Source organism: Chiloscyllium plagiosum, unplaced genomic scaffold (genome assembly GCF_037043375.1).
Source record: "Chiloscyllium plagiosum isolate Xiang-an unplaced genomic scaffold, Cpla_swu_hap1 HiC_scaffold_22, whole genome shotgun sequence".
NCBI classification, from domain to species: domain Eukaryota; kingdom Metazoa; phylum Chordata; class Chondrichthyes; order Orectolobiformes; family Hemiscylliidae; genus Chiloscyllium; species Chiloscyllium plagiosum.
The window spans coordinates 6,494,600-6,522,081 of NW_028270160.1; the positions used below are offsets into that span (position 1 = coordinate 6,494,600).

At 40.1% G+C, this 27,482-nt stretch overlaps 1 protein-coding gene across 1 annotated transcript in view; it reads left to right on the forward strand.

Moving 5' to 3' along the window:
* Positions 1-27,482, forward strand: part of pdzd7a (PDZ domain containing 7a) — a 114,338-nt gene that overhangs the window by 60,488 nt on the left and 26,368 nt on the right. The window contains exons 10-15 of the mRNA XM_043713079.2: positions 3,346-3,387; positions 3,883-4,046; positions 5,555-5,646; positions 13,196-13,287; positions 20,111-20,182; positions 20,983-21,642. Of these exons, the coding sequence (XP_043569014.2) occupies positions 3,346-3,387; positions 3,883-4,046; positions 5,555-5,646; positions 13,196-13,287; positions 20,111-20,182; positions 20,983-21,642 (1,122 nt within the window). The remainder of the gene's footprint in view (positions 1-3,345; positions 3,388-3,882; positions 4,047-5,554; positions 5,647-13,195; positions 13,288-20,110; positions 20,183-20,982; positions 21,643-27,482) is intronic.

Genomic DNA, 27,482 nt, shown 5'->3' on the forward strand with positions numbered 1-27,482 from the left:
GACACCAAAATTTGAGGTGTAGTGGACAGCAAAGAAGGTTACCTCAGATTACAATGGGATCTTGATCAGATGGGCCAAATGGCTGAGGAGTGGTAGATGGAGTTTATTTCGATAAATGCGAGGTGCTGCATTTTGGGAAAGTAAATCTTAGCAGGACTTGTACACTTAATGGTAAAGTCCTAGGGAGTGTTGCTGAACAAAGAGACCTTAAAGTGCATGTTCATAGCTCCTTGAAAGTAGAGTTGCAGGTAAATAGGATAGTGAAGAAAGCGTTTGGTATGTTTTCCTTTATTGGTCAGTGTATTGAGTACAGGAGTTGGGAAGTCATTTTGCGGCTGTACAGGACATTGGTTAGGCCACTTTTGGAATATTGCGTGCAATTCTGGTCTCCTTCCCATAGGAAGGATGTTGTGAAACTTGAAAGGGTTCAGAAAAGATTTACAAGGATGTTGCCAGGGTTGGAGGACTTGAGCTTTAGGGAGAGGCTGAACAGGCTGGGGCTGTTTTCCCTGGAGCACGGAGGCTGAGGGGTGACCTTATAGAGGTTTATAAAATCATGAGGAGCATGGATAGAATAAATAGACAAAGTCTTTTCCCTGGGGTCGGGGAGTCCAGAACTAGAGGGCATAGGTTTAGGGTGAGAGGGGAAAGATATAAAAGAGACCTAAGGGGCAATCTTTTCACGCAGAGGGTGGTACGTGTATGGAATGAGCTGCCAGAGGAAGTGGTAGTACAATTGCAACATTTAAAAGGCATCTGGATGGGTATATGAATAGGAAGGGTTTGGAAGAATATGGGCCAGGTGCTGGCAGGTGGGACTAGATTGGGTTGGGATATCTGGTCGGCATGGAAGAGTTAGACCGAAGAGTCTGTTTCCATGCTGTACATCTCTATGATTCTATGACACTAAATACCATCATGTATTACTCACCTTGAGTCAATTGTAGCATTTTCATCACTTTGCCAAGAAGGTGTGAGTTAAAGACCCACTGCAGTCATGAAGTAATTGTAACTTAAATTGATACCCTCAGCGCAGTATTGATGGAATATTCATTTCAAGACATAACAAACTGTGTTAACAAAATTCTTTCAATGTCGTGAAATGTCCCCAAAAAATTTCACAGGAACATTATCAGATGAATGTTGCTGCTGACCCACATAAAAATACATTGGGACAGGTAGATTTTAAAAGAACTTGAAGGAAGAGTGAAAGTTGGAAATGTTTAGTGAGAAATTTCTGGAGGTTAGGGTCTAGTCAATTGAAAGTAGGGGCATATAAGATAGAGTTATGGAAATCTGACCTGTCACAATTACTGAGCAACACAGCAATGGAAGTATTTGAAAATCAGGATGCAAGCTTTAAAATGGTACATTACCACGCTGAGAGTCATTATACGTCTGCAAGGACGGGGATGATATGTGACTTGGAATATTATACAAGTTAACATGTGCATCTTTGAAATGAAACATTGAACCAAGTAAGGCATGTAATTATTCAGGTGTCCTATTCAATATTCCCCTCATAGCCAGCACCAAAAAGAACAGAGTAATTAGTCATTTCTATCATTATTGTTTGTTAGACCCTGCAACTTTCAGGCTGAATGTAATAAAACAAAGGATTGCAGATGCTGGACATCTGAAGCATACAAAAACAAATTTCTGGAGAAACTCAGCAGGTCTGGCAGCATTTATGGAAAGAAAACAGAATTAATGAATCAAGTCCAGTGACCCTTTTTCAGAGTTCTAAATTGCGCACTAATCAGAAATAGTATAACAGTGTGCTAACATAAGACAATTGGAATCTTTTCTCTCTACTTTCAAAGAGCTTGTCAGTACTTCAGCTATATCTCAATTAAAATTATGACCAACTTTGAAAATTCTAATACATTCACATTTCCACATGGAGTTTCCTATTTTCTGCAGTCTTCTTTTTTGTAATTCTTCTTTACCAATGTCTGATTTGCAAGTTATTTATGTATTTGTCAAATGTTGATAAAACAATTTAGAATATGAAAGCCCCAATAGGTTTAGAGAGTAAAAGCAACACATTGTAATCCTTCGGAATACAGACCTGGAAGGGTCCTCATTCCATTCTTAGTTACAGGTGTGTTAATAACTCTCATCCAGAGTGACTTACAAAACTGGCTTCCTGGATTGTGAACTGTTAAGGTGATAGTACCCATGAGATTACAGCCTTAACATTAATCAGTGCCTGAGAGAGAGAGAGAGAGAGAGAGAGCACTGAAATTCTGGGTACACAAAAAATTGTTAGTCCTAAACAACTCAGCTTTTTCCTCAAGTTGCATGTTTTTTCACATGTATTAGCCTTTTACTTATCGGGTTTTAAACTCATTTCACAATTATTCTACTCTTCTTTTCAAATTTACAAAGCTAATCAGGAAAATTACAAGATATCTATCCTCATATGCCCAATGTCTTTGCCAAAATTGAATAGTATGTGTTCAAAAATTCAGTTACTTTGCTAAATCGAAAATACATTGCATAAAACGTGGGCAGGTGAGTGAATAAGTGTCAATGAGAATCACCAGGTTAACAATGAATAACTTTCCCCAGACGGAGATCACTAGTGATTCTGTCTGTGAGAATCCTTTTAGGAAGTCCCTGAGGATCACACATGATTCCATGCCAGTTTGATAGGTTCAGAGATAGCTCATAGTCCAATACACAATTTGCATATATAGCCACTCACAGAGTAGATGGTTCTTGAAAGTTTGGGTAGATAAGTTGTCTGGAATTTTATATGCTTCCTCTGATGCCTCAACATTGCCTCTGCACATTCCCAACAAGTCTCTTAATTTGTTTGGTGCATTTCCGGGTGAGTGTTTTCTATTATTCCTGATGAAGGGCTTATGCCTGAAACATCGACTGTCCAGCACCTTGAATGCTGCCTGACCAGCTGTGCTTTTCCAGCGCCCCATTTTTGACTCTGATCTCCAGCATCTGCAGTCCTCACTTTCTCCTGTTCTCCACTATAGTCAATCACAAGCCAAGGACTTCCATATCTAGCTTAGGTTGTTTGAGCTCTTTAGGGATGCCTTGAAGACATCCCTAAAGCATTTTTGTTGTCTTCTAGAAGTCTCCAGCTGTGACTAAATTCCAAATAGAGTATCAAGAATAATAGCCATAAGAAAACACTACTTTTCAACTTGTATTATCAAAGAAATTACGGTCTTTCATTAGAGGTTTTTTTTTCTTGTTCTCAAAATATTTCTTAATGAATTTTAAGCCTACCTATTGAAAAATAATAACACTATAATGTTCCCATTGAGTTAATGTACAGGTTTGAATACAGAGCCACTTTATTTACCTTTGTTTCCATTATAGTGACGGCTGTTCAAAAATTCGTCATCAGAAGTCTTAAGCGAGGTAAATATATCTCATGTGCCTGAGAATGCTTAGTAATTAAGGATGGTTTTGATTTGAGCCTGCTTTATTTCCATGCAAAACATAATGCTTTTTTGAATGCTTGAACCGCTATGAAATCTAATTTTTTTAAAATATTGTTTGTACTGGAGAAAGTCTTAGTTGCAACATGAGAATCTATTTCTTTGTATTATGATTTAGAAAGTATTGGATGTGGAAAACTTCAGCTCTTACTGCATTTGTTAAAAAATAACTTTTGCACAACAGCCAAGCAAAACAGCATTTGCTTAACTTGACTAGGATCTTTGTGTTTTAAGTATAATACTTATCACTATGCCTTTTTTCACTTTTTACCAATTACTCTATTGATATAGCATGGCTTTATTCAGGTCATTGTTGAGTGGTTCTGACCTCTACTTGTCATTCAAATTAGATTTCCTTCTTTACCAGCAAAGTAGTGAATGTAATTTGGATTTTTGTGTCCACTTTTGTTTCAAGAAAAAGAAAGAGGTCATCACTTTGACATTTTGGGCTCCCAGCGAGATCAGCATGGCCTCTCAACAGCAGACATGTATAGCCATGCGTTAGCTGTGATTGAAGACATTGCCAGAAAGCTCCTGAATCAAGATGAAGTCAATGCAGTTTTGCGTCACTGTAAGCAGGTATTTCTTTCACACAGTGCATTAACTTGTGGCAATAACAGACCACCACTATTCCTGCTCAGTCATAAGTATAAAATTGATAAAGAGAACATTAAAAATAGAAGTAGAATTAACCCAATCTGCCTTTTCCAAATGTTGCACCATTCAAGATGATCATGGCAAATCATCTATTTCACTTGCACCTCCCAGCATCATTCCCCATATTATTTAATTACTTCAGTACACAAAAATTTATCAGTCTCTGTATGTGATGACAGCACCCACAACCCTCTGAGGTAGAGATTTGTAATGTAACATTACACTGCTGAGTAATGATTTGGAGATGCCGGTGTTGGATTGGGGTGTACAAAGTTAAAAATCACACAACACCAGGTTATAGTCCAACAGGTTTAATTGAAAGCACACTAGCTTTCGGAACAACGCTCCTTTATCAGGTGATTGTGGAGGGCTCGATCGTAACACAGAATTTATAGCAAAAATTTGCAATGTGATGTAACAGACAATCAATTTTTCAATGTATAATTTCAGTTACATCACACTGCAAATTTTTGCTATAAATTCTGTGTTACGATCGAGCCCTCCACAATCACCTGATGAAGGAGCGTCGCTCCGAAAGCTAGTGTGCTTCCAATTAAACCTGTTGGACTATAACCTGGTGTTGTGTGATTTTTAACTGCTGAGTAAGTTATTGAAAAAAATTGCTACAATGATTTTTCAGGAACAATAAATTTATGTTATGGAATCAATTGCTACAAAATACATTTTTTTCATAGTCTCTATGCATTCTATAAAAAGCATAACCAAATATTTAATGTACCCTTCCCTCCAAAGAACACTTGGAATAAATCATTCTGGGAACAGTGCATAACAAAAATCAGAAACATATTTTATAAAAGGTTTTTCATGCTCATATAAACTGCTTTTCATCTTATTGTTAATGTTGAAATGTAATTTTAAAATCTGTTTTATTAATATTTAATCTTCCACTAGATGGCAGTAAAATATTATTTCACGCATCATTATATAGAATTACACAGAAACAAGCCAGTGGGCCATCCAGTCTAAGTGGTATTTCACCTGAATTTGAACAGCAACCTTAATTCCAGGAGTTTGCCAAATTGCCATAACCATTCATCCTACTTTCCTTAAATTATCTATCTAACATATTTATGATTGTTGACAAGAGACTGAAATTCCACAGCTAGTCGATTTGCCATATTTAAAAGAGAAGTGGAAGGCCTGTTTACATACACAAACTGTATTCCAGCCGCATTTCTGGTTAAGTTATAATGTCAGAGTAGGAGCAGTTCTGAAAAAAACAAATAAAGTTTCTATTTCATTTGTTCACCCTATCAGTACAAACTTAGAGAGTCCTCTTTGTGAAAAATTATTCTGCTTTCTGTCTAAAATATCATTAAGTTATACCTACGGTGTATCACATTACAGTCCTTTTATGCAGTATGTGCTTTGTGTTTTAAATAAAACTTAAGTAGCAGCTTTGTTTTTAGTTTGTTTCAGGTGGTGGAGTGGAAGACTTGGTGCGGCCCCTACTTTCTATATTAGATAAACCGGAGAAGTTGCTGATATTGAGAGAGATCCGGTAAGAGGAGTACTGTGAATTAGAGTCTTGCTCCATTAATAATACAATCATTTTAATGCTCTTCCTTTATTTAAGAGAGGACAAAAGTATTAAATAATGGTTATTGATTTGAGGAGAGTAGAACCATTGTATACTGAATGCATGCAAATGCCTCAATGTTAAATTGTTCAATAATTTATCAATTAAGAAAACAAGCTGATTCTATAGAATCTAACAGTGTGCCAATGTTGCAGGGTGTTATTTCCAAGGAGTTTTAGGATGAGATTTACACTCCATAATTTCACACATGATGAATTACAAGTCATTATAACTGAAGGATATAATTTTGTTAATATAAAATTATAGTGCTGTAACTCTTATGGTTGGTTTTAATCTACTTCATTTTAGAAGAGGAAAATATGCTGTTTTCCTTTCCCTTTGTTTGCCTGCATGACAACAGTCACTGAATTTTAATCGTATGAGAAGCAATTTACAATGTTTCTGAACAAGACATTACAAAAGTACAAGTTTTTCCTTACTCCACCTTAAATTTCCCTCACCATACATCATACCATGGCTAAGGAAATTCTGGAACTGGCTACTGGGAGTTGCACAATTCAGGTTATTAATAATGTTTTTGGCCATTTTGACATATAATGTCTGATTTAACTTTAACTTTTAACTTATTTCTTTATTTTTCTACTTTTAAGCTAAAATGATTATAGTGCTGAATTTTTCAATTTACTTGTCTATTCCTGTAACTAAGATTTTGTACCTAGATACTTTGTACCTAAGATGGTGCCGTGAGTGGCTACATGGTACACTTTTCATTGTACTTTTGTACCTCACACTCGAGTATATGTGACAATAAATAAAACCTAAATCTGAGGTCTGACCATCTTCTAACAATATAACTGAGATCGTGAGCTCAAAACAGAGTTTTATCATTTTAATGTCTTCATTTTTATTAGAACTGTGGTTAACTCAACCACCTTTAGCATTCTTTTTAAGATACTTGGCTTCAGGGAAAAGTTGCTCCTGTTTTAGTATATTCCCTGCTTAAGATGTCATGCTGTGCTATCACATTATACCCTATCGAAAGACTCTTTGTGAATGCTCAAAGACTTCCTTTGCATGTTAATATTTGTCAACAAAAATAAAATCATGACATTTCCTTTATCTCTCTCCAATGACTAAAATAAGGCAATGTGAACAAAATATGTCAACAACTAAAAGTGCATATGAGGATATTTTAACACCCAGCAGTTTTCCAGAAGGAAACTACAGGTTGAAGTTAGAATTCTATCCACTTGCAACAGAATGTAAGCAACAGGCAGTATGTAAGCTGCTTGCCAACTTCCTGCCACGAAGCATGAGAATTGGGTGAGAAGTAGCTATTGGACTGTGGTAATTTGTCTGGCCACTGACATTTGGCTAAGTGTCTAAATCTATGTTCTTCTCATGGTATGGAATAATGGGGTGGGGGAGGGAACCGGGGTGAAATTTGGGTCAGGAAAGACTTAAACGTATTTTGTAAGTCCCAACAGAACTCCAGTGTAGCTAGGTTGAGGTTGAAGGCAAACACACCAATGTTGCAATTACACATATATTAGTAGAAGTAAACTTCATTAGTTACTTGTCTGTCTCCTTCTGAAGTTGTATGTTGCACACAGCATATTTACATTTTCAGCTAAACCCTTTGATTTCAATTGTGAATAGCTTCACCTGTACCGAAGAAGGTATTAGAATAGAATACTGAATGGACTCACAAACTCTTAACATTTGCCTGTACCTGTGTTTTGTTTTTGCCGCTGTTTATCTATTATTTACTATCTATGCTACCTGACTCTGTGATCTGCCTGTACTGCTGGCAAGACTAAGCTTTTCACTGTGCCTCGGTACATGTGACAATACATTCAGTTCAATTCAATTACACTTTTTAAGTGTCAAATAATATGATTGTTAAAATTCAGAGTTTCTGAACATGTTTGAGTTTGTTTATACGTCACAGGTGAGACTGTAATAAATTGTATCCCCTTTTAGTCATTTTTGACAAAAAAAACAATTTTGCAGATTGGTGCAGAAGACACTTTAAGGAAGGAAGGAGTTTATGTTGACAATGAATTATTCAAAACTTTAGAAAGTTTCCAAAGTTCTTCACAGCAACAAATTATGTGAAGTGTGTTTATTATAGTCATTCAGGGAGATATGATAGCTGATTTGTTTTGATGATTGACAAGCAATAAATATTAGTCTGGAGCTGGGGACACCTCAATTGCTCTTTCACAAGTAGCGCTTAGGGTTGCCAATTCTCCACCGTTGCCAAAAAGTCTCCAGGAATTAAGACCTACCTTCAGGGACCCGATGTGTCTAACTCAGATACGAATCACAGAGTTACCACAAGAAGACATGTAGAATGCTCTCCTTCATTGACAGAGTAAAAATACATGTAAGGATATAATGATGAAACTGAATGAGACACTGGTGAGACTACAGCTGGAATATTGTGTGTCGTTCTGAACATCACATTACAGGAAGGATGTAATTGCTCTGGAGAGAGTGCAGAGAAGATTTAATAGAATGTTGCCAGGGCTGGAGAATTGTTGCTACAAGGAGGAATTGGCAAGGTTCAGGTTGTTTTTCTTGGAACAGAGAAGGCTGAGGGGTGACATGATTGCAGTATACAAAATTGTGAGGGGTAGAGATACAATAGATAAAAGGAATTGGTTTCTCTTGGCAGAGAATTCAAAAATCAGGGGTCATAGATTCAAGCTAAGTGGCAGAAGGATTAGAGGGGATTGAGGAGAAACCTTTTTATGCAAAGGGTGGTGAGTGTCTGGAATTTGCTGCCTGAGTAATGGTCGAGACAGAGACCCTAAACCTTTTTTAAAAGTACCTGAATCTGCACCTTAAGTGCTGTAAACTGCAGGGCTCTGGGCTGTGTACAGGAAGCTGGGACTAGAAAAGGGCCACTGGGTGTCTTTGGGTCAGTATGAACAAGATGGGCCAAATGCACCTCTTCTGTGTTGTATCATTTCTATTGTCCTATGGATGTTAAAAAAGGTTTTTTTATAATTTTGTTTGAGCATTTCTCTTTACCAGATATAAAAATATCACAAATGGGGGTTTAAGAAAAGGCTGTATATTAACAGTCAATCATTATCCAATGAGGTGAAGCATCATTTTTTCTTTCAAGCAGTGTGTCACGTGGAGGGTTCTGCTGAGTTGGTGAATGTCTTATCACAGATGTGTTACTGATGCAGAAGGAGCCCATTTGTCTGTTTTGTGTCTGCACCAGATCTCTGAATGAGCATTATGACTTGTACCACTCTGCTGCCTTTTTTGCCATAACTATGACTGTGCTATATTTAAAACAGCCATCTAATGTCTTTTTGAATGTTTGAATTGAACCTGCCTCCTCCACACTTCCAGGCAATGCATTCCAGATCGTAACTGTAATTTCTCACATCGCATTTGTTTCTTTTGTCCATTATTTTAAATCAGTGCCCTCTCATTCTCAATCCTTTTGCAGCTTCTCCCTGTCACTCTGCCCAGTTCACTCATGGTTTTGAAAACCTTGACAAATCTCCTGCTAGCTTTCTCCTCTCCAAGAAAAGCAATCCCACCTTTTCCATCTTATCCCATTCCTGGAATAATTCTCATGACTTTTGAACAATTCTAATACTTTTATAACCTTCTTTAAGTGAGGCACCCAAACAGTACTCCATACTCCAGGTGAGGTTCAACTAGCGCTGTATACGAATTCAACGTGATCTTGTTGCTCCTTTACTTTATACCCCAATAATAAAGCCTAGAGTACTTTGTGCTTTATAACATGCTCACTGTACTGGGCCTGCTATCACCTGACATGCATATATGCACCCTGGTTCCTCTACTCCTGCACACCCTTTATGATATTATAAATTAGCAGGTGCTCTCTCTCCATGTTCTTTAATTCAAAATGTACACCTCACACTTCTCCACTTTGAACTTCATCTGCTATTTATCTGCCCACTCCATCAACTGGTAAACATGTTTTTGTAGTTTTATACTGCTGCACTCTCTCTCTCTCTCAGCACCATATCCATGTATTCTATTCACTACACTCACCTTTCCTCTCCCAAGTCCATCTTCAGCATAAATACCACCATTTCACAGCTATTTTCAGATCGGACAAAGACTCAAAACATTAATTCTGTTTCCTCTGTACAGATGCTGTAAGACATTGAATTCCTCCAGCACTTTGTTTTTGTGTCACAATTTACAAGTTTTGATTCATCGTGGGCGGCATGGTGGCACAATGGTTAGCACTGCTGCCTCACAGCGCCAGAGACCCGGGTTCAATTCCCACCTCAGGTGACTGTCTGTGTGGAGTTTACACATTCTCCCTGTGTCTGCGTTGGTTTCCTCCGGGTGCTCCAGTTTCCTCCCACAGTCCAAAGATGTGCAGGTTAGGTGAATTGGCCGTGCTAAATTGCCTGTAGTGTTAGGTAAGGGGTAAATGTAGGGGTATGGGTGGGTTGCGCTTCGGCGGGGCGGTGTGGACTTGATGGGCCGAAGGGCCTGTTTCCACACTGTAAGTAATCTAATCAAAAATTTGAAAATTGTTTCTTTTACACCAAAATCTGGATCATTAACATAAATCAGGGAAAACAAGAATCCCAACTCTAGGGAAGTCCTCTACAAACCTTCCTGAAAAGTATCCATTACCTATGGTTGTTTTGTTTCCTACCCCTCAGCCAATTTTATATCCATGTTACTATTATTCCACTTATTCTGTGTGTTTTATATTTTCTTTAAAATCTGTTTTGTGGCACTTTATTGAACGCCTTTTGGAAGTCCAAGTACAGAAAACAATAGCTTTTTTTTTACTCATTCACAGGATGAGGGCATTGCTGACTGGGCCAGCATTTATTGCCCTTCCCTAATCTCAACCACATTGCTGGGGGTCTGGAGTCACTTTCCTTCCCTCACGGGCATTAGTGAACTCGGTGGGTTTTTCAAACAATCAATTTAAGGTCATCATTAAACTTTTGATTCCAGATTTTTTATTGGATTCAAATTCCACCATGCAGCATTCGAACCCTGGTCCCTGGAGCATTACCTGGGCCCATGGAATAACAGTCCAGCGATAATGCCACTTGGCCATTGCTTCCCCACACCATCAGTTTTCTTTGCTACCTCTTCAAGATTACTCCAGTAGATTTGTTAAACATGATGTTATCTTATGAAATCCGCTGGCCCTTCATAATTAACCCCCTCTTTTTTATGTGATAATTAATTCTGCACTAATAATTGTTTCAAGAATTTTTCCTCTGCCTGAAGTTAAACTGACTGGTCTGTAATTCCTGGAGGCAACTGATGTGATGAAATCTGTAGGCTTTCATTTAATCATGGTTGGAAACCCTAATAATGCCATGGAATCTTTTATGTGCAGCTGGTTAAGCAGACAGGGCAGTGGCCTCAGTTTAGTAGCATCCAAACTTACGCAGGATAGAACTTGCCTACAAATGTTGACCCAGATTATGTGCTCAGGTTGCTGAAGTGGAGGTTGAACCCATACTTTATGACTGTAATGTGAGAGTGTGGCCAATGACCCAAGGCTGACACTAATTTTCTTTTTCTAATTTGCTGCTCTATTAAACATATAAACAGTTCACATGTCAACATGACCCACATAATGGTTTATTTTAAATAAATCTTGTATTTGCATAAATATGCAAATTATTACTCTTGGATTTTTTTGACAGAATAGTTATCAAGAGATAATTAAACATGTATTTTATCAATGAAAAGAAAACACATTTCTGAAAACACTTTGTTAATTATAATAGTGTACAATTCCCATGAGACTAGTTTTATTGAGTGTCTGAAAGTAGCTTTATGTTAGTCTAGGTTTGCATTAAAACTATCTACTTATTAAGTAGAATGTTTTATCTTTGATACTTTATTTGAAATAAGTTTAGATAGAAGAAAAATCCAGTCACCCTCAAAATTTTCAACTAAACAAGTTTTTACCAGAAACAAAGATAACATTGAGGAGGCAAATATTGTTTAAGCAAAATAAGGAAATATTTTTCCTCACTTGTAAATTAGTTTTTACCCACTGACCTTGTGTTGTACAGTTATAATACCCATTTTTATATAACGCTGATTGATGCTTTGCATCTTATGGATCTGTGCCATTCAACCGTTTCAGCCCTGATTCCTGTTGTGATCAATGGTAGTACTTTCCTCTGAAGTAGGAAAGTTCTGCAGTGTGAAATTGATCCAATTTAATACCACCATCAGTTAGGAAAGTATTTAGGTTCATTGAGCTGGATTTTATAGGAAATCGCAATCCTCACCTCCCTGGCTAAAAAGCTGGAGAGGAACCCACCCATAATCCCATTGGCCAACTTGCAGCATTTCAACATTAGGAGCAGCATTGCTTGCTTTAAGCCAGGACTTCTGCTTCTTTCTTTTGAGGTGGTCACACCTTAAAGAACTGCAAACAGATTAAATGCCCAGCAGCTCTGTAGACGAGCAGTGCCAGAGAGGAATTGTGGCCAGTGCTGGGCCTAACAGCAATTCCATCATGCTAACGACCTCAGGTAAGACAAGGGTCAGGGGTCCCAGTGAAAGGGTGGGTGGGGGGCAGCGTTTTGAGAGTTCAAGGGACTCAGGGTTTAAAGAGGGACAGATGTTGAAACGTTTAAAGGGGGTGGGTTCATTTTCAGAGTGATATATCTGATGAGGCTCAAGGGAGGTAAGAAGGTCTCTCTCCGCCCATTCTCTTGATTTCTTTGTATGACACCATCTTGTGTACCTAAAGCTGTTGGTCTTCCTGTATGAAATGGGCTGCGCAATGTGATCATGCTGTTAAAATACTACTTTAGACTTACTAGAACCAAGGCTATTGAATCACCCAGCGATTGTGCTGCCTCCTGTAAATTTCAGACCGGTTTAAGGCAGGCAACCAGCAGGAAAGCCAGCTACTGGATCTCATTTGTCTTCTCGGCCTTCAAATCCACTAACAAGGGAGCATAAATTCCAATCCACTGGCAATGAAATAGAACATAGAACAATACAGCACAGAACAGGCCCTTCGGCCCACGATGTTGTGCCAAACATTTGTCCTAGCTTAAGCACCTGTCCATGTACCTATCCAATTGCCGCTTAAAGGTCACCAATGATTCTGACAAAGTGGTGGAGAACGCTGTAGCCCAGTAAACCTGTCTGCAGTCATCCTGTAGGGGCATTATAAACCAAGGGTACTTCATGAACTCTGAAGATATTGAAAATGTTTATCTGTCTTCATGTTTCTGATTGTGTTTGAGTTGAAGAATCCATTAGTTGATAACCTGGAGCAATCATAAGTGGAAAACTTCTTCCTAAGTTTTAGATTATCTCTGAAACATGTTTGCAACTACTGCTTGATTCTGCTGTAATAATACTTATTCATAATTATTCGGAGTTCCTTATCCTGCCTACGTTATCAGAATAGCATCTGCACATCTTAATAGATGTATGAGTATTTACTTGTTTTCGTACATTTTCGTGTTTTATTTTATCCATCTTGTCTCTAAAGGGCCATTATTGGACCAACTGACTTGGGCAGATTTGACAGCATGGTGATGCCTTACGAACTGGAAGCATATGATATTCTAAAGAACAGAGCAGGTGAGAGAGTATGTACAACAACAGTGAAAAATAAAGTGAGAAATGGACAGACTTAAACAGTAAATGAATTCAAAGGCTGATTTTAAACTTGGGAAGGTAGTCAGGTTTTCCGGGACAAGCGTAGGTGAGTAACTGTCCACCTTCTTGGATATTGACACCCAGAGATTTTAATGTAAAGGCCTTATTTTGAACCCTTGACTCTGATGTCCATTTGAGGCTGCCTGGAACTATTTTACCAGAAGCAGGTGAAAGGCAAAAATGTTGGGATTGAAGGTAATGGTTATGCTGAGAGGAACATTCTTCAAAATGGAAAAGCACTTCCTAGTGATTTTCAAGACACCCCTTGGAGTCGGGGAAATTGCATTCCAGTCTATTTGAGGATTCCAGAAGAGCATTCAACTCAACCAGAGGCTTTACTGTCAGCTGGTGAGCTGGAATCCATAGGAGCCAGTGGTAAAATGTTAAGTTATGTGGAATGTAATGTTAATTTAAATAACACTCCTTGTGTCTTGGGGGCCGCTTCCATTCCAAGCCTAGAATTATTTAAGTAAAGATGGTGAGAGGACAGAGGTCACTGATAGAATTACATTTACCTTTAAGGCTCAAAAAGAACAGCTCCAGAGTTGATAGAGAGCATATGATGTTCAGTAGACTTTGTGTAGAAATGTGAAAAATGCCAGGTTGTCTTTTGGCCAGTTCCACGGTGAATGTGAGATGCCTGACTGTAATGATGAAGCATGATTACATTGGCAAGTTTGAGATTATTGATGATCACAGAGATAGGAATATGGATGTCAATCTCACAGGTAACTGAACAGATGTGCTGTCGTTCACCTCAGATTCGATGGTTAAGGAGCTAGAAAGATTGCAATTGGTCAACTATCTCCCTGTCAACTTGGGACACTCATTCTAATGACCTCTACTGGGATCATGGGCCACGAAGAGCCCAAACAAAATCACACAAGAGGAAAGATCCTAGAATTATTTTTATAAAACATTGAACTAGCCTGTAATAAAATATTTCAACCATTTGTGACTGAATGGGCATTAGAAGAAAGGAAATAAGTGAAAGTTTGAATAAAAATGTTTCAAAATTGCTTTTGAGTATGAGAGATACAGTTGGCAGAAGGGAAGAGGTTTGGGAAAAGACTTCCAGAGAGCAGAACAATGATGGTTGAAAGCTATACCATAAAAATTAAGTGAAAAGATAGTTAGTTGCAATCAGAAGTGGAGTGTGGAAGGTTGGAAGTGGACTGTGGAAAATTATTGGAATGACTTTGAAATGTTTTCAAGGGTAGCACAGCTGCACGTTGAAATTGGTAAAATAGTCTGAAATGAACAGTAGTTAGAATAGGATAAAATTAAATAGTGACATTTAATATAAGTCAAAGTTTATGTAGGCAGACCTACTGCATTCTTTACATTTGAGTCTGTTGAAACTTATATTTTTACGATAATAACCTTCATTCTTGGTGATTAAAATCCTTAATCAGCAAGCAGCTCTGGCACAGATTTTAATGAGAACTGCAAGGATTTCCTTTAATCCTTAGAGTCATAGAGTCACACAGCACAGAAACAGACCCTTCAGTCCAATGAGGTAAAAACAATGACTGCAGATGTTGGAAACCAGATTCTGGATCAGTGGTGCTGGAAGAGCACAGCAATTCAGGCAGCATCCGAGGACAGGCAAAATCGACGTTTCGGGCAAAAGCCCTTCATCAGGAATAAACCAAATCATCCGCCGACATTTCCGCCACCTCCAAACAGACCCCACCACCAGGGATATATTTCCCTCCCCACCCCTCTCCTCCTTCCGCAAAGACCATTCCCTCCGTGACTACCTGGTCAGGTCCATGCCCCCCTACGACCCACCCTCCCATCCTGGCACTTTCCCCTGCCACCGCAGGAACTGTAAAACCTGTGCCCACACCTCCTCCCTCACCTCCATCCAAGGCCCTAAAGGAGCCTTCCACATCCATCAAAGTTTTACCTGCACATCCACCAATATCATTTATTGTATCCGTTGCTACCGATGCAGTCTCCTCTACATTGGGGACACTGGACGCCTCCTAGCAGAGCGCTTTAGGGAACATCTCCGAGACACCCGCACCAATCAACCAAACCTCCCCGTGGCTCAACATTTCAACTCCCCCTCCCACTCTGCCGAGGATATGGAGGTGCTGGGCCTCCTCCACTTCCGCTCCCTCACCACCAGACGCATGGAAGAAGAACGCCTCATCTTCCGTCTCGGAACACTTCAACCCCAGGGCATCAATGTGGATTTCAACAGCTTCCTCATTTCCCCTTCCCCCACCTCATCCTAGTTTCTAACCTCCAGCAACACGATCTCCTTGACATGTCCGGACTTGTCCGACCTGCCCAGCTCCTTTTCCACCTATCCACTCCACCCTCTCCTCCCTGACCTATCACCTTCATCTCCTCCACCACTGACCTATTGTACTCTATGCTACTCTATACCCACCCCCACCCTCCTCTAGCTTATCTCTCCACGCTTCAGGCTCTCTGCCTTTATTCCTGATGAAGGGCTTTTGCCCGAAACGTCGATTTTGCCTGTCCTCGGATGCTGCCTGAATTGCTGTGCCCTTCAGTCCAATTCGTCCATGCCAACCAGACTTCCCAATCTGACCTAGTCCTATTTGCTAGCACTTGGCCCATATCCCTCTAAACCCTTCCTATTCATATAACCAACTAGATGCCTTTTAAATGTTGTAATTGTACTAGACTTCACCACTTCCTCTGGCAGCTCATTCCGTACAAGCACCACCCTGTGCATGAAAAGGTTAACCCTTAGGTCCTTTTTTGATTAGATTACATACAGTGTGGAAACAGGCCCTTCGGCCCAACAAGTCCACACCAACCCGCCGAAGCGTAACCCACCCATTCCCGTACATTTACCCCTTTACCTAACACTACGGGCAATTTTAGCATGGCCAATTCACCTGACATGCACAGCTTTGGACTGTGGGAGGAAACCGGAGCACCCGGAGGAAACCCACGCAGACACGGGGAGAACGTGCAAACTCCACACAGTCAGTCGCCTGAGGTGGGAATTGAACCCGGATCTCTGGCGCTGTGAGGCAGCAGTGCTAACCACTGTGCCACCGTGCCGCCCACAAATTTTTAATTCTTTCCACTCTCACCTTAAACCTATGTCTTCGAGCTTTGGGCTCCCCTACCTAGAAAAAAAGACCTTAGCTATTCACTCTACCCATGTCCCTCATGATTTTATAAACGTCTTTAAGGTCACCTCTCAGCCTCTGACACTCAGGGGTTAAAGCTCCAGCCTATTCATCCTCTCCCAATAGCTCAAACCCTCCAGTACCAGCAAAATCCTTGTGAATCTTTTCTGCACCCTCTCAAGTTTAACAACATCCTTCCTATAGAAGCACAACCAGAATTGTATACAGTATTCTAAAAGTGACCTCACCAATGTTCTGTACAGCCGCAACATGATGTCCCAACTCCTATACTCAATGCACTGACCATTGAAGGCAAGCATGCCAAATGCTTTTTTTAACTCCTTGTCTACCAGTGACTTAGCTTTCAAGGAACTTTCAAGGAGAAAGTGAGGACTGCAGATGCTGGAGATCAGAATCAAAAGAGTCTGGTGCTGGAAAGACACAGCAGGTCAGGCAGCATCTGAGGAGTAAGAGAATCGATGTTTCAAGCATACGCCCTTCATTACCTTCTCCCCTAGATTTGTTTATTTGGCAACACTCCCCAGGGCCCTAACATCAACTGCATAATCCCTGCCCTGGTTTGTCCTATCAAAATGCAACATATCATATTTTTCTACTTTAAACTCCATCTGCCACTCATTGGCCCATCTGATCAGGTTGTACTCTGAGATAATCTTCTTCACTGTCCACTACACCACCTATTTTGGTGTATCTGCAAACTTACTAACCATGTCTCCTCTATTTACATACAAATCATTTATATAAATGATGAAAATCAGTGGACCTAGCGCTGATCTTTATGGCATAGTGCTGGTCACAGGCCTCCAGTCCAAAAAGCAACCCTCGACCACCAACCTCTGTCTCTTAAGACAATTTTGTATCCAATTAGCTAGTTCCCACAGATCCTATGTGATCTACCCTTACTAACCAGTTCCTCAGAATCTCCTCCAACAATTTACCCACCACTGACTTAACACTCACCGATCTATAATTCCCTCGCTTTTCCTTTACAGCCTTTCTTAAATAATGGCAATACGTTAGCCAATCTCCAGCAACTCCACTATATATTTCTATGACTCTATAACTCACCCATGGTTGTCAATATAAGTATCTCAGTAATCTTTTTCCTAGCTTCCCACAAAGTTCTGGAAAACACCTAATCAGATCCTGAGGAGTTAGCTATTTTTGTGTTTTAAGATCTCCAGCACCTCCTCTTTGGTAAAATGAATTCATTTTCAAGACATCACTATTTATTTCCCCAAGTTTCCTAGCTTCCATGTCCTTCTCCATAGCTAATACTGACCAAAAAATATTTACAAATATATTTAATTAGTTCCAAAAAGTAAAACAATTAAAGCAGGTTTAAAAATGTTGAAAATTGCTTGTAGAAACTTGTTGACATAAAAGTTGTTATGTGTTGTGTCTGTATCTGGATGTTAAAATACATTCTAATTTATTGGTGGGGTGGTCTATGTCCATTCTGGTCACACTGCCAAGTTCTGGGTGCTTTTTTTACAAACTTACAACAGGTTTGAGGCTACTTGAATATGTAAATCAGGAGTTTAACATGTAATAAGGGATCCGTTTTCACAATTTGTCGGCAATATTGGGTCTGAAATATCAGTGCGTCTCTAATACCACACTACCCCATCCTGCAGTTAGCCCACTTCATGCTTCCTTCACAAGAAATACCCAAAACCAGTTGCTGACTTTGATATAAAAACAGATATTGCTGATAAAGTTCAGCAGGTGTGGCAGCATCTGTGGAGAGAAAGCAGAGTTAATGTTTTGGTTCGAATGACCCTTTCTCAGATATATTTGTTTGTGCCTTAAGAGAAAGCTGAACCAATCAGTGTTGATAGTTCACTCCCAAGAACTTTGATAAATCCTAATGGAATTCCATTGATCCTTGGACCTCTCAATTCAAGTGGGCTTCAGCTCATTTTTAGATCATTTAGTTTCTATGAACATGGCTACAAAAAGATAATAAATAGTTGTGACAAAATCCACATCCATGTTTCCACATAAAAACTTTCATTCGATCTTTATAAAGGAAGTTTGCTTTCATGCTGTAATAATTTTGAAATTATGCGTTAATGTAATATCTTAGTTGCAGAAACAGTGTGAGGTTTTATATCTATTTCAAGAATAATACTTTAGATTCAATTGTTGATTAAGCAGGCAAAAATAAATTAATATGTTACCAGGATCACATTTTTCCATAGTTTGCAATCTGCTGTGATTGAAACTTAATTAAAATAGTCACTTTAAAGCATCATAGTATAATTTTACTGCCTAATGGCTTAGGCAGTGTAATAAAAATGTGAAAAATTAAAGGTAATTGAAACAAAGCATTCAAATCAATTTTCCCTTTTAGATTGCACCACTTTTTAATGTGTTTCTTGGACAACATCGGACAAACGCTGATCTAAATGTTGAGAAATACGCTATGCCAAAGGAGATGTAGAATAAGGAAATATATGGTTGGAGTTTCATCCCAAAATGTGTCGCTCAATTTGGGAAGTTTCCTCAATTGGTGGATTTGTCTTCTTTTAGCATAGGCCCCCACCCATATTTGTTTTCCAGAATTGCTGGATCGAGTTGGACCATCTCACACTAGAGCCAATTTGGCATGATTAAGGTCTTGGCCCAGGTCTCAGGTGGTAGTAGTGGGTGATAAAGATGCAAATAAAAGAGTTGGTTGGGAATGTGTGAAAGCTCAGAACTCATGGGGTTGAAGGGACTGCGAGGGAAAATGGAACAAGTTTGGGGGTCTCCTATGTTATCTGATTGAACCTGGAACTCGCTGCAAAATGCAACCTGTATTGCCTATTTTGTTTAAGGCCTTCCAACATGTGATACTCCCTCTTCTAACAAAAGCAAGATGTTATGCTGTGCTGGGTGTTGCGGAAATTGTAGGGCTTCCATAGACAAGGTTCTATCAACATATAACACTAAAGATAGGTAACCTGTGTAGCTTGATTCTTGGAGCTGCAGTTATAATGACAGTTAATCAGACAGGTGGTTATGTAAAGTCATTTAAAGCAATAAATTTATGAATGTGTACTTCTTTTTCCAATGAAGAGCCACCTATGTACCCACAGAAATTGTTCTTTTTCATTTCCCTACTACTATGTGTCCTGTGCAAGGTACTCATGGCTGACAGTTATTGACTTGGTGCACAGCTGGGCTTTAAATTTGGCAACAGAAATCACACAAGATCTTGGCAACGGTGAGAAATTCCATTGTTGGTGACAGCATGATAGCACAAGAATGACAGCATTAAAACATGGTACATAGATAATGAGGTGAACACTGGAGAACTCCATGAGTTAACTGCTTAGAGGTCACAGAGGGAAGCCCTCCATTAAAGGCCTCCCTGAAATTGTCACTTAGCCAATTTTTGATAAAATTCAGTCAGTGAGCCGTATAATAACAATGTTGAAATGCACTTAAAAACACCCATTGCAAATATGTTTGTCAAAACATTGCAGGTCTATAAAGGGTTACTAATGATAGTGAGAAGTTGTATTTTTGTTCAAAATGATGATGTAGCTGTCATAGATTGAGGCTCCTTATTTTGTACCATGATTAATACATTCTCAATAAAAACCTTCCACCAGGGAGATCTCCAGTACTGAGGGCTGCTGACAGTGGACTGACCCCAAAGAGACATTTGATTACACCAATTCCAGGTTAGTCCCTTGAGACACACATAATTCATGTTAATGGCGAGATTTGAAAGTGGCTTACAATGTAAGAAGAACCATGCTACAAACATTGATATTTCTTTACAGCTAGTGCTGCAACTTTGGTTTGAGAGTCACCCAAGTGCTCAGTAGAATCCTCACTCTTCATGACTCCTCATCAAAAATAAGGAAAAATGACCTACTTTTTTTGGTAGTGCCAGATTGCTTGGCAATATCCTCATGTGCAAAATCTTAGGAAAAAAAACCAATAGTTGCTCCATAAAGACTGCCCACTTTCTCACATGGAGCTCTGCTTTCGCATATTCAAAGTGCATATTTGTCCTTTAGATAGCTGACCAATACCAATCCAGTGGCCAATGCTCTAAGCAGGTTTAGATGCCTTCTCTCTGTGCTGGCTGCTGGCAGACTACCTTGGAGAAAGGCTCGAACCATCAATTTTCTGCCTTCTGGAAAATAACAATAAATGATTGTTGCATACACTGTGTGAGACATTTAATGAACATTTCCAGGGAAGTTGGGACTTGAGTCCAGACTTTCTTTCTGGCTCAGAAATAGGGAACTGCCACTACACAACAAAAGAGTGTGAGTTTCTATAGCTAGAAAATAGATCACTTTCACCTCCTCCTCACCCTATTTTCTGCCAATAAAAATTTGCATTGATAGTTAATTTTTCCCTGTTATTCTTCAAATTTTACTGAGCCCGTTTCCTGGTCTTTGTTGGATATACAATGCTTGTATTTTGAGGTGAATGTATCAAATATGTAGACTTTTTTTCCCCTTTATAGATTATAGAGGTGGGTTTCATCTGAAACCATCTCAGGATTATGAAAAGGAAAGAATGATGATGGAACAAATCGAAAAGCTGAGGATATCAAGCTCCCCGCGGAAAGGAAATAACATTAAATCATTCACAGCTTTAGAAGATGTGCCAGTGGATTCATACAACATAGACAGTACTTCCTTTAAAACAGCTTCAAGCAGACCAGTGAGATCAAACTGGTTATTAACAGAGACCTTTCGAACTCCAGAACTACCATCTGCTGCAAAGCAGGATATCAATACCACCCAATCTGAGCCGGCTGGCAATGGAAAATCAAGCCATCAAGAAACTATAAAAGAGAAAACAGAGAAAATTAAAGACTTGCCATTGTATTCAGTAGTGAATAAATCCAAAAAAGTACAACCCTTATTAGATCATGTGTTTAAAGAAACTTCGTCAGTGTCATTCTATAGCAAAGAAACAGAAAACACAAATGTACACAGCCAAAATTGTTTTGAGGAAGAACCAATATATGCAGAGATTGACGAATTTTTGGAAAATGCACATGCAGAAAGGAATAACACCAGTGAAGAAATAAAAACAGGATTGGTAAAAAGTACAGAAAAGAAAATACAGGAATCTGAGTTGGTGATGGTCAACATTTCCAAGATGAAGCAATCGTTAGGTATGGATTTCATTTTAAGTTGTCCAGAAATGATAAAATGACGCCTTAATTATTTTCCTTCCACATTCTGTATCTTTCTCCTTTTCTGTCTCATAGGGATTGCTCTGTGTAAGATTCACGTCACAAGCACCAGTGTGTAATACTATTTAGTCTTTGCATATGAACCTGGACAAATATTTAACTGTACATTAGGGTAGAACTCACACCTGTCCACAGATGCAACACTGGATTCTTTTGTTTTATTCCTACTGATCTTGGGATTGTGAGGTGATGAGGATTGATGTTGGGGCCAACTGCTGGCCCAGGGAAAACCAGCACAACTTGGTACCAGAGTTAATCTATTTCTGTAGGTAGCTTAGCCTTACAGCAGATGAATGCCCATTGTTGGGGCAATTAAGCTTTTATTTCAGTTACTTTAAAGCTGCTTGGCCAACAGAAGTAAACAGTACAATTTGAGCAGCTGTTTACTTCTGCCCTCTGGACACTATTATTTCCCTTTACTGAGAGTTTGCACATAACCTTGTTCCTACTGCAATAAGTACCAGACTATCTGACAATGAAAATTGTTAGTAGATAATTGCAGTGTAAAGACAAGAGCAGATCTGTTTGTTCATGGTAATTTAGTGAGCTAAATTATACATAGTTAAGTCAGTCAAATTTTGTAACTGCAAAACATTGGCCTTACAGGGATAGAAATTCATTTTGAACAGTGCCTCCAAACAGGTTGCATCAAATTGGTCACCTGCTGTGTACAGGTCTGATATGTAACTCTATTGACTGCAGTACAAAACTGAATATCAATTTAATATGAGCGAACTGAATGAATGCTCATAATACCATAAGAAATAGGAGTGGACGTAAGGCCATTTGGTCCAGCGTATCCACTCTGCCATTCAATCATGGCTGATGGGCATTTTAACCCCACTTACCTGCACTCTTCCCATATCCCTTAGTTCCTTGCGAGATTAAGAATTTATCAATCTCTGCCTTGAAGACATTTAACGTCCCAGCCTCCACTGCGCTCCATGGCAATGAATTCCACAGGCCCACCACTCTCTGGCTGAAGAAATGTCTCCTCATTTCCACTCTAAATTGGCCCCCTCTCGTTCTAAGGCTGTGCCCACGAATCCTAGTATCCCCACCTGACGGAAACAATTTCCCAGCGTCCATCCTTTCTAAGCCATGCATTATCTTGTAAGTTTCCATTAGATCTCCCCTCAACCTTCTAAACTCTAATGAATACAATCCCAGGATCCTCAGCCGTTCATCGTATGCTTGGCCCACCACTCCAGGTATCTTTGGCCTACCATTCCAGGGATCATCCGTGTGAATCTCCACTGGACACGGTCCAGTGCCAGTATGTCCTTGCTGAGGTGTGGGGCTCAAAATTGGACACAGTATTCTAAATGGGGCCTAACCAGAGCTTTATAAAGTCTCAATGGCACCTCACTGCTTTTACATTCCAACCCTCTTGAAATAAATGACAACCAACATTTGCTTTCTTAATCATGGACTCAACCTGCAAGTCAACCTTTAGAGAATCCTGTACTAGCACTCCCAGATCCCTTTGTACTTTCACCTTATGAATTTTCTCACTGTTTATAAAATAGTCCATGCCTGTATTCTTTTTTCCAAAGTGCAAGACCTCGCATTTGCTCACATTGAGTTTTATCAGCCATTTCTTGGACCATTCTCCTAAACAGTCTAATTCTTTCTGTAGCCTTCCCACCTCCTCAGAACTACCTGCCTGTCCACATAACTTTGTTTCATTGGCGAACTTCACCAGAATGCCCCCAGTTTCTTCGTCCAGATCATTTATGCATAAAGTGAACAGCTGCGGTCCCAACACTGAACCCTGCAGGACACCACTTGTTACCAGCTGCCATTCCAAAAAAGAACCTTTTATCCCAACTCTCTGCCTTCTGTCAGACAGCCAATCCTCAATCAATGCCAGTAGCTCACCTTACCTAGCAGCCTCCCATGAGGCACCTTATCAAAGGCCTTTTGGAAGTCTAGGTAGATAACATCCACTGGGTTTCCCTGGTCTAACCTACGTTTTACCTCTTCAAAGAATTCTAACAGGTTTGTCAGGCACAACCTCCCCTTACTAAATCCATGCTGACTTGATCTAATTCGACCCTGCACTTCCAAGAATTTAGAAATCTCATCCTGAACGATGGATTCTAGAATTTTACCTACAACCGAGGTTAGGCCAATCGGCCTTTAATTTGCATATTTTGTTTTGATCCTTTCTTGAACAAGGGGGGTTACAAAAGCGATTTTCCAATCATCTGGGACTTTTCCTGGCTCCAGTGATTTTTGAAAGATTACAACCAATGCCTCTGCTATTTCTTCAGCCAATTCCCTCAGAACTCCAGGATGTAGCCCATCCGGGCCAGGAGATTTATCAAGTTTTAGACCTTTTAGCTTACCAAGTACTTTCTCCTTTCTAATGGTCACCATACTCAATTCTCCCCCTTGACTCTCCTTAATTGTTGGGATATTAATGCTCAATTTTCTTCTACAAAGTCCTCCCTTCTGTACAGAGTCCATCAGGCTACTTTCTGGGCAGTGATCCTATTTTAAGAGAAAAGATGCATGCCAGTACCCGGCCCATATCCCTCCAAACCCTTCCTATTCATATATCCATCCAGATGCCTTTTAAATGTTGCAAAATCATGCCCCTCATAATTTTGTAAACCTCAATAAGGTCACCCCTCAACCTCCAACGCTCCAGGGAAAACAGCCCCAGCCTGTTCAGCCTCTCCTTATAGCTCAAATCCTCCAATCCTGGCAGCATCCTTGTAAGTATTTTCTGAACCCTTTCATGTTTCACAACATCTTTCCGATAGGAAGGAGACCAGAATTGCATGCAATATTCGAACAGGTGGGATTAGATTGGGTTGGGATATCTGGTCGGCATGGACGAGTTGGACCAAGGGGTCTGTTTCCATGCTGTACATCTCTATGACTCTATGAGTAGGGCACCAAAATACAAAATTCCCACCACCCACCTAAATTTTACCAGCTTTCTGAGGACAGATGGGAGACAAAGGGATGGTGAAGGAAAGTAAGGTATGGGTTAGCATTGTATTCCCACTATCATACCATTCTTGTTAGCAAGTTGGAAGGTAGCAGATAGCACACAATGCCCAGGGTCAATTGAAACAATTAAGTGACCAATTAAGGACCACATTGCATCCTCACAAGCATTTTACCAATTGGATTAGGAGTAAAGGTATTGTTCTCTTATCTGAGCATGTTATAACCCACGGAAGGAATCCTGATTGGAATTACTGCCCCCACAGCAATGATGCCACCTATCTTCACCAATTCCTCACAATTCCCTTGGCCCTTTCTGATTGGCCCTGGATCCTATAAAGTTTGGTTGTGAGGACATTGTCCATCTGTAGCTTCCTCTTCCAATTGAAGCACCAGCAGTGGCCACCACTTCCCAGTAGCACTGTAGAACTGTTAGTCCCTCATTACTGGCAGTACCTGGGACTGGGCCACCATCCTTTAACAAGGATGGCTGGCTAATTGCACATATAAAATACTGTCCTGGGTCCCACAGACTGCCAGAGTGGAATTGTTTCTCTCTCCACCACACTGTCACCACATTTAGGCTATCAGTAGGTTTCCCACCCCAATATCAATATCCAAATCATTAACTCTGTATTAGCTATGTTTCTTGCAGCAGAGCTACAAGAGGATTTCCAGTGGTTTCTGATTTTATTTACTATTGTAAAATCAAATATCACCAGGGTGAACAACCATACTTAATTTTTTGGGACCATTACATAATTTGGCCTTGCATGCCATGACCTAGGTCAGGCGTTCCTGAAACATAATTGCTCCAGATTTCTCCTGGTTCTACGGGTTTTGTTTCTGCATGCATTGGGTATGGTAGTTTAGTGGGGAGAAAGTGAGGTCTGCATTCGCTGGAGATCAGAGCTGAAAATGTGTTGCTGGAAAAGCGCAGTAGGTCAGGCAGCATCCAGGGTAGTTTAGTGATATGTGTTCAGGTTTCAGCAGCAACTCCTTGCAGAGGGATGGAGCCTAAGCTGGCAGAATCAGAATCAGGGCTGGTGACAAAGTTACAAATCAAACTTAACCTACCGTCAGCACCCTCAGCGAATGATGAGGCCTCCCTCCTTCACCTAGGTCTTGAAAACACCCCAAAAGGCAAAGTGTATCTTTTTTTGTTTTGCCCAGAGTTGGTCACCTTGAATGTTACCTCAGGAAACAATGAATCATCATAGAATCCCTGCAGGGTGGAAACAGGCCATATGGCCCATTGAGTCCACACCAACCCTCCGAAGAACATCTTACCCAAACCCAGTCCCCTACACTTTCCCCATAATCCTGCATTTCCCATGGCTAATCCAACTGGCTTGCACATCTTTGGACTGTGGCAGAAAACTGGAGTACCCAGAGGAAACCTACACAGACACAAACAGTTGCCTGAGGCTGGAATCAAATCCGGATCCCTAGATCTATGAGACATCAGTGTTAACCGCTGAGCCAGGCAAAAGTGAGGACTGCAGATGCTGGAGATCAGAGTCTAGATTAGAGTGGTGCTGGAAAATCACAGCAGGTCAGGCAGCATTGAGGAGCAGGAAAATCGACATTTTGGGTCATTCCTGATGAAGAGCTTTTGCCCAAAACATCGATTTTCCTGCTCCTCGGATGCTGCCTGACCTGCTGTGCTTTCCCAGCACCACTCTAATCTAACCACTGAACCATTGTGCAGTGAAACTGTCTTTAAAAATCTTGATAACCTGTGAGATGTGACAAGGAAAAAGAGACCATGGGTGGGATTTCCTTCCTTCCCTTAGAGGTGGCAGGGCACATGGCAGTAAGGGCAAATACTTGGTCAGGTTACTGCTGAGATTCCTATCCCCTACTGATATCTCAGTAATTTGGTTATGGACACAAAGGTCCATAGGGAACCTACCAAATAAGGCTCCCATGAATTACGCCACTTAAGGGCCTCAAACCTCCACTGGCCCTATTTCCTGCCTTCCCTACAGGAGAGAAAAGTGTCTGCCTTTCCAACAGGGCAACCTGCCTGCCAGATTGAGGGGCCTCTATTTTTCCCAAACTGAAGATTCATCCATGGGCATAAATAATGGGCAAGTGTGTAGCTGCTGAAGAGTGCCCTTCTGCCATTGTCTCTGGCCCCATTGACTTCCCTCTCCCCACGATCCTCTTAAAAGATTTCATTTCTCACCATTACAACCTTCAGTGCTGTGGAGCCTAGGGCTCCAACATTATCAACAGCTTTCAGAGGCTGTCAGCTTCTGATTGACCAGCAGACTTCGTTGCGTTGTGGCTTCAGTGTTGAGGCTGGTGATGTTTTGGGAATCTTCATCCCATAGACTCTCTCCCTAGTAGAGTTAGTTGTCTTTAAAACATCTACCACCATACTTTGTGCAAAAAACACTATATCTCAGCCCATGAAATTGTTGAATTGCCATGAGATACAAAAACTTTAACTGGCTCAGCAATGGGAACCTGCTACTCTGCCTGATTTGTTCTACATGTGGCTATGCTCCCATGCTATGCATTCGACCCCAGTGCCAATAAATACAGGCAATTAATATATACTCTGTAATAAAAAAAATTGAGAATTTTATTCTTCTATTTTTAAAAAAGATAGTATACTTGAATAAAGAGGGAAAGTTTTTCATTCATGGGATGAGGGCATTGCTTCTAGGTCAGCATTTATTGGCCATCCCTAGTTACTCTTGAAAAGTTGGTGTGAACTGCCTTCTTGAACCACTGCAATTGATGTCTTCAAAGTATTTTAGGGAGGGATTTCCAAGATATTGATCCAG